Here is a 22079-nt window from a genome sequence, read left to right as displayed (position 1 = left end):
GTATCCATGTTAGACCATATATCTGTGTTCCTTTAGCAGCTCACGAGAACCTGTGATGTGGCTCGGGAGCACTTAAAAACCTCCCAAACAGCTATGAAAAAATGGGCAGATAAACATGCCAGAGCCCAAACCCTTCAGCCAATAGACTATGTGCTAGTGCGCCTGCCAATACAGGGTGAGCCCCTGAAAGCCTGGTTCAGTGCCCAAACATGGTAGCAAAGAGAACTGGGAAGGTAAACTATTTAATCGACACCCCAGGCCGTAAGGAAAAAAATAGCAGGTGGGTCACATCAACATGTTAAAGCAGCACCACAGCTGGGAAGGGGACAAGCAGGTTAATGGTCTGTCAGATAGCAAAACAATTGGAGGATAAAAAGGGACAGTGAGAACGAAGTAGAGGGAGGCCTGGGTGAGGCCCAAATTGAACCCCCTACCGTTTGGTTAGCAAACATGGAAATTTTAGAGAAATTAGACACCATATTCATCCATTTAAATGTGGAACAAAGAAACGGCCTGGCAAGGCTGTTCACCACATTTAACAGCATCTGTAGAGGCGAGCTGAGCCGTGCCACTTTAGTTCTACATGATGTGCATGTGGGAGAGACCCCTCCCATTAAACAGAATCCCTACTGTCCATGTCAATAAAACTGACCCAGGTCCGGGAGGAGATCAAATATATACTGGGGCACAAACTAATCGAGCCCAGTAACAGCAGCTGGAGTTCCCCCAGTTGTGCTTGTGCCGAAGTGGATGGCTCCGCAATTCTCTGCATCGATTGCCAAAAGATTAATGCAGTAACCAAAGCTGACTTTTATCCAATCCCCGCCTGGAAGATTGCATAGACAGAGTAGGCAACGCAGCCTACATCACTAAGATAGACTTATTAAAGGGATACTGGCAAGTGCCTCTGATCACCCGAGCGAAGGAGATTTTTTTTTTGGATTTCCAGCATCCGCAGTTTTTTGCTTTTATTTCTCCAAGAAATTGAACAAACAACAGAAATGCTATTCCAAGAAGGAAACCTTAGGATTATTACTAGCTCTCAAATCACTGAGATATATATCCGAAATGGCTACACAGAGACCACAGGCTATAAAGACTGCAACCCCTTAACCTTTGTAGGGAAATTAAAAACTTAAAAACCCAAGACTATTTTGTTGAAGTTGCAGAAAAAAATAATGCAACTGCAGATGCTCTGTCAAAAGTTTAAAATCTGCATAGGAACAACAACTCGAATCTCAACTGAACAGACCCAAAAGAATAGAGGAAGATGTGAGGGGTGTGGATGAATTTATGAGAGAGAGTTTTTAAAAAATCATTTGTGCTTTTTCCCAGTCTTGTAATGACATGAGTGTGAGCCTCATTTCATTCCGCATGATGCGAAAGTGTTACGTGGATGTCTTTTTTTTTAAAAGAAAAAGATACAATTTCTAATGCCTTTTTCTTCTGGTTGGATTTTAGTACAGTGCAATCCCATTAATATAGTGGAAAGACTGCCATCCAGCCAAATGTACAACTTGCATTCCACCCAAAGTGCCTCTGATCACCTGGGCAAAGGAGATCTCTGCCTTTGTAACTCCAGATAGGTTATACCAGTTTTGAGTCATGCCATTTGGACTCAGAAATGCCCCAGCCCCCTTCCAAAGGCAGATGAACCAGGTAGTCAAACTCTCAAACCCTCTCAAGGAGCATGAAAGACCCTAGCTACTGTTGAGTTTTACACCATTACTCTTCAATAGTTTCTGAGATGAGGCATCAAAAATGTAATTGTGTGTTCTACAACACTGACTACTGCAGACATGGTAATCAAATTCCTCCAGTATATACAGCCAGCAAGGCATTTTAAGAACTGTTTATCAAGTCAGAGCAGAGATCAGAAGGATATCCTGAAAGGCTGCAAGAGCAGTATCTCTCTCTCTCTCTCTCGGAAGTACGGCATACGATACTACAGAATAATAATGCTGAGAAGAGAATTCTACTGCAAACCAAGACCTTTTGAGGATAAAAAGTGGAAATCTTGCTCTGTACAGCCACACCCAGGAAGACAACTGAACAAAACTGCCGCAACATAGAATCACCACTGAGACCAGTCAAAAGACAGTTAACCATATATTTCTTTGGCTGTTTATTTTTTTCCATGAGCTGTAAAAAATCTTCAAGTCTATCCTCATATGCTATCATCTGTGCTTGTGTATGCGCTTGCGTGTGCACGCGGGCATCTGCCTGCATGGGGTTCAGGGAACATGTGAGACATATGAATGAGGATTGCAATTTACTTGGTTTTTTTTTAAATCAGCAAGTAGGATCAATAAACTTATCTTCTTTGACTTAAACTCAAAATCTACCCGATTATTTCTTGTTAATCTGGAAACGTACATAGTAGGGCTCCTACTAAGTTCACAACTAAACCCTGTTACAGCCAGACCTAGAGAGTGGTAAATTAGGAGAGTCAATTTTTACCCCTCCTCACGTGGTTGTAACACATGATACATTAAAGTGCATTCTAAGCTCAGCATTAGATACGAATAAAAGGACAGAACAGCTAAGGAATCTCAAATTGATTTAACCCAAAGTGATTTTAAGAAGGGATCCAAGATTAGTGGCAATATGATTCTTCAAAAGGACATCTCACAATCACAAGCTTTTAAAAAAAAATTCAAATATGTTCTTCAGGAAAAGAAATGTTACTGATTGCAAACAGATTAAATTCCCAATTCAGACACTCGTGTCAATAGCAAGTGCTACCAGGTCAGGTTTAGCCCAAAAGATGTAGAGTAAAGCTCCTCTACTTTGCCCCAAAAACGTGCTTCACCCAACCTGCATTGGTATGACACTTATTAATTTCTTATGTATTCACTTTGTAATGAGATTGTCAAATTAGCTGGGCCATGTTAAGTAGAAACTAAATTGAGACTACGGGCTGGCATTGGGTGTGTTCGGCGGCATGAGCAGACAATTTGGCGTAAAGGCCAAAGATCGGTTTCACGACGTTGTGAAACCAGTTTGCAATTGTCTGCTCAGCCCATCGATGGTGGGCCGTATTTCCCGCCATCGGATGTCAGGAACCTCATTGTAATACATCTGCATATCATTATAAGGCCAGCTCGCCAGAATCACCCCCTTCCACTGGATCATTCGCCCACTCACGCCGATATGTTTTACAACAGCATGTATAAGGTATGCACTCGGCAGGATGCACTTTGAAGGGAACTTGCAGATGAGTGCACAGTAATGTTACGCAGCGGTCCCCCGGGTCGGCTGCTGGACATCAAGGTTGAGGCTGCCCTGCGGTTGATGCGCGTTGGGGGAGGGGGATGTGGTGTGGCTGTCCTGTGGTTGAAGATGGTGCACAAGCACATGCAGGTTTTGGTGGGGGGTTGGGGGAGGGGGGAACGGCCATATATTAGGGAAACCTTGTATAAAGTGACCATTCCTCTGTAGCTGAGACAGCTCAGGTGCAGCCATGTTGGCATGCTTGGAGTTGGGCCTCTAGCTTATCTGCCCACTCAAGCAATGCAGAGGCATGAAATTGCCACCAAATGCTCGAGAGCTTTTCATTCCTTGGGTGCAGACAGCAAACAAATTAGTGTTTTAGCGGACTGCAGAACAGTTGGACAACTGGGCACATTGTACAATCTCTGCTAAAGCTAACCATGGAGCGATCACTGGCGGAGGTGCTCACAGCCCCTTGCAATGTCATCATTCAGGTTTGGACCAGTCTCCCCCATGATTCAAGCTAACAGTGCAGCCATGCAGTGCGGGTTAGGAGAATGGCAGAGGAGACAGCGATGGAGGTGCTTGGTTGCACAGAGGGAGGGGCAGCCTGAGGAAGAAGGGGCGGCTGGGGCTCACGCACACGCTGAAGAGCCACATCGAATCGTCGTTGGTTAGCACCTAGCGACAGCAAGGGTCTATAGACGTCGCTTTTCATTCCTGCAGATAACCAAGAACCAGTGTCACCGAAGACAGCGCATGTCTAGCGAACTAGTCATACTGCAGGATTTGGCGCCATGGGGATATGGAGAGCATCCACTGCCAGTGGCTGTGAAAGTGACCGCTGTGCTCAATTTTTACGCCAATGGCTCTTTTCAGGGTCCCACAGGTGACCTCTGTGGGATATCACAAGCCTCCAGCCACAAACAGATCCATGAGAGCACAGGTGCCATCTTCATGAGGGCACACAACTTTGCATTTCGCCCAGGCCCAAGAGAGCCTGGATGCACAAGCACATGCGAGGTTTGGTGGGGGGAGTGGCCACACATTAGGGAAACCTTGTATAAAGCGACCATTCTTCTGTAGCTGAGATAGTTCAGGCACAGCCACACTGACATGTGCGGCATCAGGCCTCTAGCTTATCTGCCCACTCAAGCAATGCAGAGGCGTGAAAGTGCCACCAAATGCTCGAGAGCTTTTCACCCCTTGGGTACAGACTGCAAACTAATGAGCATTTTAGTGGACTGCAGAACAATTGGATGACTGTGTACATTGTACAATCCCGTTGCCAAAGCTGGCCGTGGATCAGTCACTGGTGGAGGCGCTCACAGCTCCTTGCAATGTCATTCAGGTTTGGACCAGTCTCCCCGATGGTTCATGTTAACAATGCAGCCTTGCAGTGTGAGTTAGGAGAATGCCTTTGCCTGAGCTGAGAGCACAGCATGCAGTGCAATGGGCAAAGCTGCCACAAATTGGTCAATAGGAGTGGGATTTACCCAGATCTCAGGTTTCCTATAGGTGCAAGGTGCAATTGGCTGCACTCACGTGGCACTCAGATCTCCGGCGCAACAAGGGGTCAGCTATGTCAACTACAAGGGTTTCCATTCGCTGACTGTGCAGCTGGTGTGTGACCACCACAAATGCATCCTGCAGGTCTGCGCATGGTTTCCAGGGAGAGTCCACAACTCCTATATTCTCAGTCGGTCACAGATCTCTGACATCTTCCAGGGTCCACAGATGCTGCAGGGTTGGCTCCTAGGTGGCAAGGGTTATCCACAGACAACGTGGCTGATGACACCTATGCGGCAGCCTCAGGGCAAAGGTATAACAAGACTCATGCTGCAACTCGCAACTTGGTGGAGCAAACCATCGGGATGCTGAAAATGAGATTTCAGTGCCTGGACCGGTCTGGTGGAGCCCTGCAATGTAGTCCACAGAGGGTGTCACGCATCATCGTCACCTGCTGCACCCTTTACAACCTGCGCTGCAACGGGGAGAGCAGCTGGCTGAGCAGGAGATCCAGGAGCTGGAGGTCTCCTCCGATAAGGAGGTCAATGGTGATGAGAGTGAGGAGGTCCTCGAAGGTGACAATGACGGTGATGAGGCCCTCGCATTGGCCAGATGAGGCTGGCACGCTTGGGAGGCCGTCATAGCGCTAGATTTGTGGAGGATGATGATGACGACATGCAGTGAGGAGACGCATTAGATCTTCATATTGCATCTATGTACATTTGACTCCAGTCTAGCTTATGGCGGCGCACATATCCTCTGTGAAAATGTTCCTGTCAGTCATGGAGATGCAGTGGAGGTCCTAAAAGTTGCTCAATTGCAGGAGGATGATGATGACATGCATTGAGGACCCTCCATAGATCTTCGCATAGCCTCTGAGAATGTCTGACTCCTGTCTGGCCGCAGGCAGTTCGCTTGCACCCTGAGAGCAGGGTCATATCATGGAGACACAGCTATGAAACTTTAAAAGCATCTGATCCTTTGTCCGCCTTCAGCACCTGGGCCCTTCAGGAGCACAGCGTCACTGGTCACAGATGCTGAAGGGATGGGGGCCAGCCCTATCTTAAAAGGTGCTGAGAGCACACAGAGTGTGACAGAACTCTGTGATGCCTGCCCACAACATTCTGGCAGCAATGACAAGCACTGTTGAGGTGCCGGCATCACTAATATGTCCAGGGAGCGTAAGGCTGAACCATCACTTTGATCTGAAGGCTGCACAAAGCACAGGGAAGAGGTCCTGGACTGAGACACCAGCCTTTATCATATGCAGAAAGGTTTCACATTGAGTGACAGAAACACTGCTCATCAGAACAAGGAGCCACAGGCAGGGAGACATTCTTGGGAGTTTATTTACAATCGTGAACATTATGTACAAGTGATCAACACCCATGCTCAGGCTGTGCAACTACATCTTCTTAACGGATTCCCAGGACACATGCCCTTTTTGCGGTCTTGTGGAGTCCGTGGACCATGCATATATAGGGTGTCTTAGGCTGCACTCCCTTTTTAGTTATTTAAAAAATCTTTTATTACTATTTTGTTTGCACTTCAGTCCCACGCTCCTGATCTACGGACACCCGGTGCGGAAGGGGGTCGGGAAGGAGGAGGACCTCCTCGTGAACCTGCTCCTGCGCCTGGCAAAGTTGGCCATCAACAGGTCCAGGCATCGGGCGATCGACGGGGGAGTCCCGCCCGATTGTTTGTCCCTCTTCCGCGGCTACGTTCGCGGCCGGATGTCCCTGGAAAGGGAGCACGCGGTGTCTGCCGGCACCATCGAGGCCTTCCGTGCCCGGTGGGCACCGCGGGGACTGGGGTGTTTTGTTGACCCCTTTAATCACATCTTAGTTTGTAAGGTTCCTTTAAAGTTTTTCCTTGATTTTACAGCTGACCTGACTTAGGGGCTGTGCTTGATTTCTCCCTTGTTTTTGTTAATTTAGTTTATTGTTTTGACTCAAAAGAGTTACATCTTCTTAACTTTCCTAACCCTGCTGCTACATCTTGGTGCTCCCCAGACATCCACAGTGGAGATGGAGGCAGCCTGCTGACTGCTATGCCCTGTCTGTGATGACCTTGGTGGGCGACCTCTGGGGGGGGCTGAGACTTGGAGGGCCCCGGCCTCCATTCGGGGTCCTGCTGTGCGTCAGTGGCACCCTCCTTGGACTGTGGAACTGGAGCTGCTGGAGTCAGAATGAGGGGATTCAGGTAGGACAGACACTCCTGGCATCACCTGGATGAACCCAGGGGTACACCTGCTGATCCTCCGACCAATGGGTGCCCAAGGGCCCCAGGCTGACTCCTTGAGGAGCAGGGGTAGCTAGAGTGAGATCGGTCTGCCCTGCACCCCTCTCGCGTACACACTGTCGGAGGACAACTATGGAATCGGTGATGGAGTTCAGCCCACGCAGCAGAGCAGGAACAGCGCCCTGGACCAAGGTCTCCATGGTGGCTGCCATCCTACCAGTGCTGACCTCAGTGCGTTGCCATGCCAGCACTATCACCTCAGCCTGAAGGCAGACGGACACCTCCATCGTGCCTTACAATCGGAGGGCTGCAGTGGACATCCCTTCCTGATGTTCCCGAGCTTGTCTTTGCAGCTCCAGCAACTATGACATGACCGAGTCCAGAGGCTCATCATCTGACTCGGACTCAGCTCATTTTTGGCCTCCAGCAGTCCTCCAAGTGCCAGATACCTGGGAAGTCCCTGCCGTCGCCTGCTGTGAAGCAGAAAGTGGATGTGCTCACCAGATTGTGATCGCGAGGCTACTCTAAAGCTAGGTCCCACCAATGTGTGTCTCTGCACTGGTGGAGGGCGTGGGTGAGCACTGTGATGGGTCTTCAGGGAGGGTTTCAGCGAATTTCTCTTCTGAACTTCCCTCGGGGCTTGTTTGGAGGCCCTGGGTCATGGACTCTGACAGTTTCCCAGATGTGCCTGCGAAAGCAAGGAGAGATAATTAGTGCATAGCAGTGGCCTGTGAAACAGGACACATCACTCACAGCATGGTTGTCTGATGTATGTTGCACTGCTGGATCCTCACTTGATAGAGCACCACTGACCTCACCGTCAGCTCAGGAACAGTCCAGATCCTCGCCAGCCAGCTGGATGGCTGTTTTCAATGTCTCTGAGGACCTTGATTTCAGGCATTCCTCCACTGACCTTTGGACTCTCACTCTTGTTCTGTGCCAGCTTGTCTTGCATGAATAGAAATGGAGTGTGTGTAAACAGGATGACTGCCAGGCCAAATGACGAGTATGCCTGGCATCTGCGGGTGGTGACTGGTACCATGGACGGGATGAGGACAATGAAGGTGTGTGAAAGAGAATGAATGGTGATGTCCCTTGAACTGGCAGTGAGTGAGGGTCCTGTGGATGTGTGATGGGCTTGAGAGTGTGAGAGTTGAGAGTGATGAGAAGAGTGACTTACCCTGTACATAATGAAGGAGGATCATTCATCAGCTCTGAAGAGGAGTCATACGGACTCGAAACATTAACTGTGTTTCTCTATCCACAGATGCTGTCAGACCTGCTGAGTTTTTTCAGCATTTTCTGTTTTTAGATCATTCATCCTCTTGCAGCACTGGGTGGCTGTCCTCTTTTGTAGGGTGTTGGCGCTGACCATCACTGCCACCGCCTTTCCAAGTCGGATTAGTGATTTTGCTGCCCATCCTGCAGCCAAAGCGGGGGTAGAGGGCACATGGCGGGCCTCCACTGCATCCAAAAGGCGCTCGAGGGACACGTCATTGAACCAGGGGTTGCAGTCTTCTTGCCTTTTGGGGACATGTCTTCTGTGCTGCAGTCGTAGGCTGGAAGCACTGAGAGGTGTGTATGCAGTTGCACTTTAAATATCGCACCTGTCGTGATGAAGCGGCGAGATGATGGCATGGTGGGTGAATGAGAGCCCGCCTGCCATGGAAACGGCATATTTCCTGGGAATGCATAATTAATGCGGCAGGTTTGGGATGATATGGCGTGAGAAGCCACCATTGTGGCTGGCGAGTAAAACGAGTGCAAATCTGGGATGATTCCACCTATGTAATTATTTTACATGTGACCGTGACAATTGGCAAACAAAAGAAACTTTCACTGAATTCTTCTGGGCTGGAGTCAAACTGATCTTCCCAAGATGAAAGGCCAATGTCTGATTACCTGCACCTTACTGTACTCCTAATTGTGAACATTTTTAAAACCTCCACCAGCCCCGCAATCCTCTAAAATATCTGCACTTTTCCAATTCTGGCCTCACCCGGATTTTAATTGCTGCATCACTAGTGGCTGTGCCTTCAACTGTCAAGGCCCAAAACTCAGGAATTCATTCCGTTAAATCTCTCTGCCATCTCACTCATTTATGACACTCATATTTTTGACTGACTTAATTATACTTTTAAGTGAAATTTGTGGTTGCGATTTGCAAAAACTATTCAAACGGGGTAGGGGAGTGTTGATAATTTGAATGAAATACAGATTGCTGTTGGCTGTATACAGCTGCAGGAATTTATTTTCATTACTGGTTGGCATTCCACTTTCAGGCTATGGAACGTTTAGCAAGCAGAATAAAGTTGTTATAGAATGAGTCAAAACCAGTAAACAGGCAAAGTTCAAAGCTATGTTCCGCTTTGATGCCAAGTTAGAACTTAGAAAAACTTTACATAAGTAAAAACAAAGGGCCATGATGTCTGGAAGCACAAAGATAAGGAATTTATATGATTGAACATGTTTTTAAAAATACCAATTCAGCTGGCCTAGGTGGTCTGAAGTGTTTTGAAGTTGCCAGAGAGCGACACATACTGACGTTAACGGATGAAGTCAGTTTACCTCCTTTTGAAATGCAGAGAAACCGGAAGTTACGTTTTCTCAGATAAACTCTGCCTTTTATTCTCCAAGCAACAGTTTGGAAGTAGTCAGTAGTTGAAGAGGCTTGGAATATTCAACTACAATCAATACAAAAACTAAAGTTTGGTTCCACAGAACCTCTCTCCTCAGGAGAAGGAAACACTAAAACATTATACCGAAGTTGAAATACTGTACATTGCTAAATCCCATACTGTAGAGTCTCCCATGTGCTGCGAATCCCACTCATCGACCCTCTCGTTTCTCGCCTCTCACGGTTGCCAACCCACCTGCTCACTACACATTGTGCTCACTGAACCTCCCGCTCTCTGCACATTGTGCTCTCCGACCCTTCCACTGGCCAATCCTCCGACTCCCTGCCTCTCTCACTTGCTACTTCCCTCTGTCACAGCAAAGGCTCAGGAGATGAGTGGTGAGAGGCAGGAAGAGAAGCTTCAGAGTGAGAGCAGCTTCGAGTTGCAGGGTCATGGAGGTAAGCTGTGGTTAGGAGAGTCAGAGACTGGGAGAATCAACCAGCATGAGGGGCCAATCCAAAATGGATAATTGGGTCATGTGACCCTACATCACACCTGGCACGAAACAACATTAAACGAAACTCCCAATGCTAAGCCTGAATACTGGTCCCATTAAGTGACTGGCATTGAATTGAATGACTTAAAATGGAGTAACTTAAAACAAGGAAAGCGTGGGAAATAGATTCAACTTCAAACTAACCAAAAAGTTACTCCACACACAGGCAAAAAAGCCCATGCTGCCCCTCAACAATATTATTCAAAAACAGTTTTCACATGTACACTGGTGACACCCAGCTTTACCCCAACATTACCCATCTCAACTTTTCCACTGTCTCTAAAGTCTGACGTCCAGTACCAGATGAGCAGAAATTTCCTCCAGCTAAACACTTGGAAGGCCAAAGCCACTGTGTCTTCAGTTTCTGTTGCTAACTCTGCTCCTTACCCACCCATTTCAACCTCTCTGGCAACTATATGAGGCTGAACCAAACTGTTTGCAATATTGGTGTCATACTTGATCCCAAAATGAGTCCAACCACATACCTGCACAATCACTAAGACCATCTATTTCCACCTCCATAACATCATTCAAAGCTCAACTACTGCTGAAATCCTCATCCATGCCTTTGTTACCACTAAACTCGACTAAATCAATGTACTCTTGGCCAGACTCCCACATGCTATGCTTCATTACCTTGAGGCCATTCAAAACTATGCTGCTTGTATCCTTGCTTGCACCAAGTCCTGTTTTCCCAATTAAGCAAGGCTTAGGTTTCAAAATTCTTACCCTTGTTTTCGAATAAGTCCATGGCTTTGCCCCTCCCTATCTCAGTAATCTTCTCCAGCCACATAGCCCTTAAAATATCTGCAATCCTCTAATGTTTGGCCTCTTGAACATGCTTAATTTTAATCACTCCACTGGTGGTGGCCCTGCCTTCAGCTGTCAAAGCTTCAAGCTTGAGAATTCCCTTCCTCAAATCTCCACCTCACCTCCATCCTTTAAGACACTCTTTTAAACTTCCTCTTTGACCAAGCTTTTGGTCATCTGCCCTAATATCTCCTTACCTCCCTCAGTGTCAAATTTTGCATTATAACACTCCTGTAAAGCACCTTGGGGCATTTTATTCCATTAAAGGTGCTACGCAAGTTGTTTTAAGTTGTAATCAGATCTCTTTTCCTTCTCCATGCCCCCACTAGAATGCAATCCTTCAGCTGTCAATTTTTCTGGCACAGTGGGATAAATAGTGTGAGACTATTGGGAACAAGTTGACATCTATATGCCTCAAACAGCCTCATGCAGGAAGCTACTGGACTGGTCCTTGCCATCAATGCTGAAGCTCTGCCCAGGGTTCTAACTTGAGCAACAAGGAGAAACGTCTTCTCATGATCCAGAAGTTATTCTTGCAACAGAAACTATTCCTAGAATGACTTCTAAGTTTTCAAAGTCTCTTGAAAGCTTCCAGTTAGGATATCTCCAGGCTCAATAGGAGTCCTAGCTACTCAAGTGCAGGATGTTTTTGACTACTGTTAACGTTTCGAGTCCAGATGACTCTTCAACTGTATGAGACTGAACCAAACTGTTCACAACATTGGTGTCATATTTGATCCCTTCAGAGCTCTGAAGAAAAGTCATACGGACTCAAAACATTAACTGTCTTTCTCTCCACAGATGCCGTCAGACCTGCTGAGTTTTTCCAGCATTTTTCGTTTTTGTTTCAGATTTCCAGCATCCACAGTATTTTGCCTTTATCAATGGTTTTGACTACTGACAGGTTGCCACCTGAAAGGTGCTGTTTTCATGTGATCATAACAAAAGCACACTCTGCATCAGCTTAGCTAACATTACCCACAGGGTTTTGCAGAGACCATAAGGAAATCATCCTGTAACATCTGTTACTACCTGCAAGGTTCCATAACTGTTGAGGTATCTTTGCCCAAGAGATCTAGGCTACAGCAAATCCCATAAATGCATTACCCCAGTGAATATTTCATGCCAAATTTCTCCCTCTTTGATACTTGAATATGGCAAAATAAATAGCCTTTTAAAAAATCTTTTAAAAAATTTGCATCAACTAGAACCTTATCCTTTACCAAAGAACCAGTAAAGCATTGGCTCTAAATAAGTTGCCAAAACTGTGAATGGGAACACAGTACAAAGACTGGAAAGTTGCACATCATGGCCTCAATATACCTGTGTTACAAGTGATCTTGATCCACAAGTATGGAAACTTCAAACTGTCTCAAACTTACCTTTGATTTATTTATTTGCTTTCTTTTTGAAAATACTGATTCTTCTTCCAAAATTTAAGTTTTGAAGGATGAACCCAAATACCCACTGGCAATCCACCCTCAGCATGTTACTAACAGGAAAAATTCCAGAATGGCTCAATTGCTAAGAGCAAGGGTGGGACATAGACTCAACTTCAAACTAACCAAAAGGTTACTCCACACGCAGACAAAAAAACCCGAGAAGCATTAGAACTTTCTGAAGTTATGCACCCTCTAGTGTGCAACAAAGGCAATCCTGGACACATGGGCTGGTTCCCCACTCAAAAAGGAAATCAAAATATAACCAAAAAATCAAATAAGGAATTGAGGAGAAATATTTTCACTCAGAGAAGTGAGCAGGTGGAACTCAGCACCACATGGAATGGTTGAGGCACGCAGCACAGATGAATGCATGAGGGAGAAAGGAAGGGAGAGATATGTTGATATATCAAATGAGGTAAGGTGGTAAAGTGTGAGGAGGTTCATGTGTAGCATAAACACCAGCATAGACTTGGGCTGAATGGCCTGTGTGCTGTAAAATTCTATGCAAAATCATTTTTAAAAAATTGTTCCTTCCATAAAAAAAATGGGGAGTACTCTGAACAACAGGTACTCACCTAGACTGACATTTCCCTGCAAGTAAAACAAACTCCAGTCAGTCCTTAGGGATCTCAAGCACAAGGCTATGGGAGAAACACAACTACCTCAGTGGTAAAATCTAAAAATGTTTTCTCTTGCTTTCAGTGCAGTCCAAAATACACTACAGGAATCAGATGGGAATATTCATCCTTACACACAAATATTTAATAACGTAACTGAGCATGGTATAACTTTTCATTAATGACCAAAAGGAAATTAACCATACAATAATAATACATGGAGGGCTAGAACCTTCATTTGTTTGAAATAGCAAAGTGACGCAATATGACTGAAGGGGCTGGGTCTTAGATGGCACTGTGGTCCCCACCGCCCCTACCCAGCTAAAAATTCAATGGAGATTCAGACTCCGGGAATAACACTGTCCCACTGTCATTTAACAGCTAATTGGGATTAATTGGCCATTTAAAGTCTTAATAGGCCCAAGGATGGGCAAGTGGGCCACCCAACGCCTCCCACTGCCCCCAGTAAAATGTCATACAGGTCGGGGAAGAGTGGGTAGGTCATGCGCTAGATTTTAAGAGACCCCCGCCTTCAAATCCTCCAGCAGCAGAATGTAAATTCCAGCTCATGGAGTTTGCTGGGCAATAACCTTTCTTAAATTCTTCGGCAAGGTCAGGATTTATTCACCATTCTTTTTCCTCCATCTCAATAACAATTGAAGGGAAACATGGGCATACTTTTAGGTCTCACTAGTATACATTATGTACAATAACATGGGATCAAACAGCAAATAGCTCAAAATTGCTCTTAACATGGGCTAAGTTCCCTCCCTGTTGAGAGTCGCATGAGGACACATAAGAGATCACATTCTGTTGAAAAGCTTTTATAAAGAGGATCAAGCCAGACTTTTGCTCCATGATCTGGTTTATTCGATCTTATTTGTAGCAGAGGATTCTGAATGCAAGGGATATAGAATATCTCTATAATTAGCCAGAGTAAAATGGAATCAAAGTTTGACAGGAAAAGCTGTTAATGGAATAATGGGTGATTTTTAAGGAGGTGTTGTTGCAGGCACAGGCTAGGTGCATTCCAATAAGATGGAAAGGCAGGGAAACCAAAGCTAGGGCTCCTTGAATGATTAGGGAGATAGAGAATGTGAAGAAACAAAAAAAAAATGATACATGATGCATGCCAGCTGAATTCTTCAGCAAGAACCAAGCCTAAAAGGCTAAGTTGAGAGGGGAAGTGAAGAGGAAAATAAGACTGGCAAAGAGAATGAGAGAATGAAATGGCAATCAACATAAATATAAATAGTAAGCAGGTAGTAAGAGGTGGGGTGGGGTCTATTAGGAACAAAGAAGGTGTTATAAGCCTAGAGATGCAGGACATGGTTAGAAAACTTAACGAGTACTTTGTATCAATGTTTACTAAGGAAGAGGATGCTGGCAAATTTTTCGCAGAAGCAGAGATGGTAGAAGTAATGGATGTTGCCAAAAGTAGATACGCAGGATGGACTGGAAAGGTTGGCCATGCTTATAGTGGATAATTCCCTTGTTCCGGATGGCTTGCATCCAGGTTGCTAAGGGAAGTGGGGTGGAGATAGGGCTTGCCACACATAACCTTGAACCCCTGTTCAAGAAATGATGTAAGGACATTCCTAGTAATTACAAGCTGGTCAATTTAATGTCAGCATTGCGTAAGGTTTTATAAATAATAATCAAGCAAAAAAATTGAAAAATACTTAGAGAGGTTTGAGTTAAAGAGAACCAGCACAAATTTGTAAAAGGCTGATCCTGCTTGACTAATCTAATTGAGTTTTGATGAAGTAACAGAGAAGGCTGACGAAGGGAATACAATGAATGTTGTCTAAATGCATTTTTACAAAGCATTTCACAAAGTACCGCATAAAAGACTGGTTAACAAAATTATGGCTCATGAAATAGGAAAGTCAGCATCAGTTTGGATAAAATACTGGTTTAAAAACAGAAAACAGCAAGGCATCATAAATAGCTGTTTTCAGACCAGAAAATGGTAAACAATGGTGTTCTCCAAAGGTCAGTACTAGGACTATTGCTTTTTCAATATATTTTTGTGTATAAATAACTTCAATATTGCTGATGATACCAAACTTGGAAATATGCAAACAGTGAAGGCAATACTAATTGATTGCAACAGGACATATATAGGCTAGCAGAATGGGTAGACAAGTGGCAGATGGAATTTAGTACAGCGAAGAGTGATGCATTTTGACAGAAGGGATAAGGAGAAGTAATATATAATAAATGGTACAGCTCTGAAGAGTGTGTAGGGACAGAAGGATCTGGGGTTCATGTGCATAGACCTCTGAAGGTGGTAGGAAATACTGAGAGCAGTTAGCAAAGCTTATGGGATCTTGGGCTTCATACATAGAGGTTTTGGGTACAAAAGCAAGCAAGTTATGCTGAAACTTTATAAAGCGCTGATTAGGACACAAATAGAGTACTGCATCCAGTTCTGGTCACCACACTTTATGAAGCTCTGTGAGAGGGTACAGAGGAGATTTACCAGGATGGTCCCAGGGGTTTTAGCTACAAAGTTAGGTTGAAGAAATTGGGGTTGTTTTCCTTGGAGCAAAGGAAGTTGGCAAGAGATCTGGTAGAAGATTATGACAGGTTTAGATAAGATAGACAAAAAAAAATGTTCCCATTAACTGATGGTACAAGGACTGGGACACAGATGTAAGATTTTGGTTAAAAGATACAGCAGGGATGTGAGGAAAATTTTTTTTTTTTAAAAACACATTGAGTGATGACGACCTGGAGCTCTCAGCCTATGAGGGCAGTGAAAGCCGAGATGATCAATGATTTCAAAAGGAAATTGGATAGGCACTTCAAGGAAATTAACTTGTAGGGCTATGGGGATAGAACATGGGACTGACCGGATTGCTCTACAGAGAGCCAGCATGGACTCAATGAGCCAAATGACCTCGTTCGGTGCCATTATGACTCTATAGCTAGTTCTTAAAGCAAGACTATCTCCTGTAAAATACTACATGCATGCTGTGTAAAGATCTTTATAGGTTGCAAAGAATTATTTTCTGCCATTGCCTCTCGTTCAAGAGGACTGTTGAAGTGATTTACAGAATTTCAGATATGAAAAAATTATATGGAACTTACCAGATATTGAAAGTAATGCATTGTTCATTACATACAACCATGTGCACCTTCTTTGGACAAGCTAAAATGAAATACATTGAGCAGTTTAGAGATTAAGAGGTATAAAATGTTATATTCCTGCCTACTCCCACAACTCCCCACAGTAAAACAAGCCAATGTTTGAGCTATTTGAGTACACAATTTAATTTTCAAGGCAGATTCTGGGCAGTACATCAACAGGGTATTTTCATTGACATGAGTAACAGATTAAACATTAAACATTGTTCAAAACAAACAAACTAAAAAACTGAAGTTTACCTGCTCCATTGATGTTTCATGTAACTCATTAAGGTTCAAAGTATAAATGCCTTCTTCAGCACCAAATATGAGGTACTGATCTACATAGGGAAAAGCATAAATAACTAAATTAAGGAAGTAGAAATTAATAATAAGTTCTAATATTTAGTTCTGGAAACAACAAATACCTCTCGTGTCTGGATTAATCCATGATGTTGCACAGTGAATTTTCAGTGGGCAACCATTGAAAACCTTAGAGAAACAAGCACCCATCTGAAAAACATTGATTTCATTTCAGTTTTATTTAAAATGGCATTGCATTTGGTCATTTCACATGACAAGATTGCAAAGTGAAAAAAATACAGGGTACCACCAGCAGACATTTCCTTTTTAGCTACAGTGGGGTTGTTTGACTCCTACACGTGGTATTTCACTGAATTTGTTCCTCTTTTTACTTACTGAGGCCAAACATTTCACAAAGAAACACCACAATTGGTAAAGCACTACTTTCTGAAATAGCTTTCACAATGTTTTAATTTTGCAATTAGTACAGCATTGTCCCTGAAAAATTATAGGAAATGTGATGTTTTAAAACTACAGCCACAGCAAAAGACTTTTGCAATTAGTGCTGTTTAATTCTCATCCACCATGCTAGGTCCATGTGTCACAGCATGTTATTGGTTAAATGATCCAGTTCTGTATTTGGATTCCTACAACACCTACTTTCAGCTTTTACCTTTTTTGGCTGCAAATTTATTTCATAGTGTGGTATTACCGCCTAAAAAAATCAGAACAAAATAATATGAACTATCTTCCTATTAAAAACTTAATGCTTATTTCACTTCAAATTTTGTGTTTTATTTAGAAATGTTATACATTTTAATGATTTGTCATTACTGTTAAAATCTCCAAAGTCTTTGGGGACTGCCACCATATGTTTCACGATGTACCATTATGTGAACTTCCATCAAAGCAGTGCTGATGGCAATCACATTTCCTTTACTTATCCTCAGGGCTTATTAACATTAACTCAGGTTCACCAGGAATTATTTTGTTCCTTCTTCATATAAACGACCTTCTTCAATCATCATACAACTCTTTCGTTATTGATTGAGCAATATGTTCGATCACAAACCTTACAATGCAAATAACTTCCAGTCCACTCAAAGCAAAATACTGGCTCACATTTTGATCCCTCTCAGGAAGGGCAATCGAAATCATACTTACTCAAATTTTGAAGAACAGTTTTCTTCATGCCTCTCATAGAGCTAATCAACAGTTGTCTGCGCTTAAATGGACACAACCCATCTATCAATATTCTTAGTCTATTTTCTTAGACCTCCAATAGAACTCCGCATCCTTTGCTATCGGTGCTCTCATGAATCTTCAGCTCCTCTCTCAAATAGCCTTACTCCTCAATAGCTTTCAAGAGTCTATAAAGACCAACGCCACCCTAGACTTGAAAATTACTTTGCACTCTAATGCTAGGCAAGATAAGATAAAAGGGAATTATCCTATGGTAACTTATCTCACATCTCTAGCAGATGTCAATCTTCTTCCCGTTCTCTAATTAGTCATATTGTTATGGCGATTGATCCTCTGAACAGTGAATTCTTCCAAACTTTGAATGTCATAAATATGGTCACTCCCCCTCCTCTCTGAATCTTCACACTTTTTCTATAATTTATTCTTTCTCAGGACCTCAAAACTATGCAACTCCTTACTTCACTCAGGCTTTTCTCTTACTTTGTAACTTAAAGACTTGCTAAAATTCTAACCATTTCATTACCTAATCACTGCTTCCTTATTTACCTCTGTTTCTCTTTTACTTTGGTGGTATCCTCTACTAGTCTTGGCTCTTCAAGGCATTTTTTTATTTAAAAATTTCACAATATTCACTTTTCAAATTCAACCTAAGTAGTTTCAGAATTTCTTTAAAATTAGAAATGCAGCCTGAAGAAGGGAGTTAAAACAGTTGTTGGATTACAAAATTATTAAACTGTTCTCCATTTTTAATAATTTGGGCAGCCTTATAAATATTTTTTGAAAACAGCTCAATAGATTTAATACTAGAATATTCTGTGCAACTAAACAAAGAAGTAACACTCCGGAAAAAGAATGTCAAAGCTAGCTAAATAGAATTTCAGTGGAACACAAACAAATATCAAATCACAAATGCTTCTTGATTTAAGTGCAAGTTTTTTCTTTATATAACATCTGCAGTACATGCAGTGAAAGCTGTGCTACATTAAGCAATTGTGCGAAAAATCAAAACATCTACATTTTGAGGTGATGAACCCACAATGATTTAGTAGATAAACAGACCACCATCTGCTGTGACATTGGGCTATTGGACCAGGAAAGTCACTGGGTTGATGCCTTATGTTAATTGATCTCAACTGGAGCCCTGGTAGGGCACTAAAATTAACCTCCATATTCAAAAAGTGAACCAGTCAGGAATCTTGTATCTTGATTCCGATCTCCATGATCTTCACTCAAGTCCACATGTAACCATTAAGCAAGGGTAAGATTGGCTTTTGTTGTATTATCCCCTCCAGAATCTACTAATCTGAGTCAGTCAATGGAAGGCAACCAGTGAATGCCTCTGAAACCATACAACAGCATGATTTTCTGTCTTTAGAAGGAAAAACGTTGAGAGAGGAAGGACAAGGGAAAAGGACAATGAGTTGGAATGCAAGTTAGCACCTCTGGAAGGTTGTTCGGGTAAATGAAAATAATTCAGCATGGCTGTTTGTAATAGAATCTGAGACACAATAGGATGGCCACTTGGATTCTGGTGTCACCTAACAGTTAAAACTACAAATGGACCAGAGTAAAGAAAGAGTGAAGTTTAATGCGGTGCCACACAAAGTGACCCAGGCGTTATAATGTATAGTCTCATATTATATGTACAGTTAGTTGTTAAACATTGCAACACATTGGTATAAACAAAGAGAGAGCACAGCTAAAATTTTTAAATCTAAATTGAAACTAGGTCACATTGATCACATGGTGACAGTAAAAGTAGTCTTGCAAAAAGACAGCAAATGGTGGTGGTGTTTCAATGCTTGGGGCACAGCATTCTTTTGAAGTTATTTACAAATCTGGTTATAATATATTAAAACCTGAATTTGTTTTTAATACGGGTTATTGAAGTGAACATTTGTGGATAGACTAGTTTATGAAGATGATCTAGCTGCAAAATCTGCTGCACAAGTTGCCAATTATCCAGAATTGCCCCGGGTTCTCCAGGAATTGAAGGTTATTCTGCAGGGCACTGCTGCGAGCAAAACCCAGGAGAAAAATCATGGGGACAATTAAGAATCATCTAATGGAATTATGATGAATCTGTTTTTTTCACAATTGCCGTAGGAAGGCAGGCCATCGCAAGGATGAACATGTTGAGCAACCAATGGAGGGTATGTCAGGGCAGAGAATGGAGACAGGGGCCACATGATGACACCTCCAGAAACGTGTCCAGTCAGAGTTGGCAACCATAGAGCCTGCACCACTGATGACTATAGTCAGTTCAGCTAATCTGATTCTCTTCCCTCACAGGTCCTGCTCCTGAAGAGGACAACTCCCTAGAAGGCCATTTCATTGGCTGAATGCAACGTCTAGGACAACCTATTAGGACAGACAGCTGCAGAAGGGAAATCCTTGGGTTTGTGTACATTGTCTTTCTGAGAACGCACAGTAATTAACTTGGCTAAAGTTCCCTATTTTGGCTGCATTTTCTTCAAGCAAGACCATTTTAAAAAAAGATCTTCACAATTAATCTTAAATGCCGATAGCCAATAATGCTATAAAATTCAAGCAAAGTTACAATCCCTGAATTCAACGTATCTGTGTAGTCTAATATTTGGCTATGCCAGCCGTTACAACGTCAAAATTTAGTATTATTGTTTTGCCACCATCTCATTTCAAGTTTTTTCCAAATATGCATCGTCGGCGTCAAAAAAATTGGATAATTAGCCTGCCTTTAAATTCTGCCAATTAAGAAAAACTTTGGAAATTTCATGAACTGTAGGCTTTGGCTCCTCATGATCATACAGACCACAACTGGAAAACATTCGTAAACATATCTCAAACACACAAAATGCAATCATTCAGTAGGTTATCTTAAAAAATGTATAACTTTTTAAAATGGTTTTATAATGGCACAATACATTCATCAATTTAAAATCAAAGAAGGCAACTGTAAGGATATCCAAATTGGGTTCATCATCTTTACTGTTAACATTTGTTGGCTGTTTGATGCTTGTTTTCAAATTTCCTTAATAGTTTACCATTGGTGTTTATATGCACATTCTGTTGTTATTTTACAAATCTAAAGCTTCAATTAATTAAGTGCAACTGTAACATTTGTACGAGTGATATGGTGTAACTCCCTTGACGCTGAATGCTGGAAATGATCTAATTCAGGGGTTCTCAACCTTCTTACTTCTGAGGACCCCTCCTTCCATGTTAGAAACATTCCACAGGAACCAGGTAACACAAGTATTTTTTTCTGTATAAAAATTAGTTATACAATTACACACATCTAATCACCATTTTTATTTTATTACTATTTAATTACTATTTTTGTTTTACTTAATATGAAACTTGTTTTGCTGTTGAACAATAATCCTGTCAAGATGTGGAGGTATCAAATTAAACATTTATCTATATCTGATATTTATTGTGTGTGTTTACAGTGATTTTTCTTGTTCTTTGTAACTTATCTTGCTGACACTGATTTACCTCTTCTCCGGTGAGGTTCATACAGCATTACTGACAAACATCAATACAGTTAATAAACTGTGGCCGAGGCTGGAAGAGTTCTGCAGAAAATGGTAGAGTGTGATGGCTGAAGTTGGTCAGTTTTAGCAACCTCAGCATCAACCATAAGGAGACTGTAATCTGATATTGGTAGAGTGCTGCTTAAGTTAGTTGACTGTTGCCATGGTTGGTAGTTATACTTAAGTAACTACATGATAACCAAGGTTGAAAGTATCACTGAAACTGATGAGTGATAATGAGACCAATGGTATTGATGACAATACAATCTCTCGTTTCTCCTCTAGTCCATTACTAATGAGCAGAGCATGTCCACTGAGACTGGACGTCATGCCTTTGACAACATAGTGGACCGAAGACCATGAGCCTGGGGTGGTGGGGTTATAGGGTAGTATCCACAGTATGCCCGGGAGTCATTAAGAAATGTCCCTGTGGTGGCCATGGGAATTTATTCATCTTGGTGGACGCCTTGAAGCCTCCTTGCAGACCCTTTGAAGGTTGCGGAATCCCAGTTGAGAACCCCGATCTAATTTGTAATATATTTTGAGATCTAATTTCGAGTGATGCATCAAGTCACAATCCATTGGTGCTTAAGCCACCTCACTTGCAAATAACATACGAACATATGAGTTAGGAGGAGCAGTAGGCCATTCGGCCAGTTGAGCCTGCTCGCCATTCAATAAGATCATGGCTGATCTGATTGTGACTTCAACTCCACATTCCCACCTACACCTGATGACCTTTCACCCCCTTGCTTACAAAGAATCCATCTAGCTCTGCCTTAAAAATTTTCAAAGACTCCGCTTCCACCACCTTTTGAAGAGAGTTACAAAAACTCACGGCCCTCAGAAAGAAATTCTCATCACCTCTGACTTCAATGGATGACCCCTTATTTTTTAAAACAGTGACCCCTAGTTCTAGA

General features: G+C 42.9%; 1 protein-coding gene across 11 annotated transcripts in view; it reads right to left on the bottom strand.

The window, feature by feature from the left end:
* map4k3a (mitogen-activated protein kinase kinase kinase kinase 3a) overlaps positions 1–22079 on the bottom strand; it is a 279053-nt gene that overhangs the window by 24637 nt on the left and 232337 nt on the right. For all 11 annotated transcript variants that reach the window (XM_078556672.1, XM_078556674.1, XM_078556676.1 and 8 more), the window contains 3 exons: positions 16567–16651; positions 16400–16479; positions 16103–16163 (listed from right to left, as the gene is read on the bottom strand). In XM_078556672.1, the coding sequence (XP_078412798.1) occupies positions 16103–16163; positions 16400–16479; positions 16567–16651 (226 nt within the window). The remainder of the gene's footprint in view (positions 1–16102; positions 16164–16399; positions 16480–16566; positions 16652–22079) is intronic.

This window comes from Cetorhinus maximus, chromosome 14 (assembly GCF_964194155.1).
Source record: "Cetorhinus maximus chromosome 14, sCetMax3.hap1.1, whole genome shotgun sequence".
In the NCBI taxonomy this organism is placed as follows: Eukaryota; Metazoa; Chordata; class Chondrichthyes; order Lamniformes; family Cetorhinidae; genus Cetorhinus; species Cetorhinus maximus.
The sequence above is the reverse complement of the archived record's forward strand: the minus strand, read 5'-3'. Positions and strand labels throughout refer to the sequence as shown.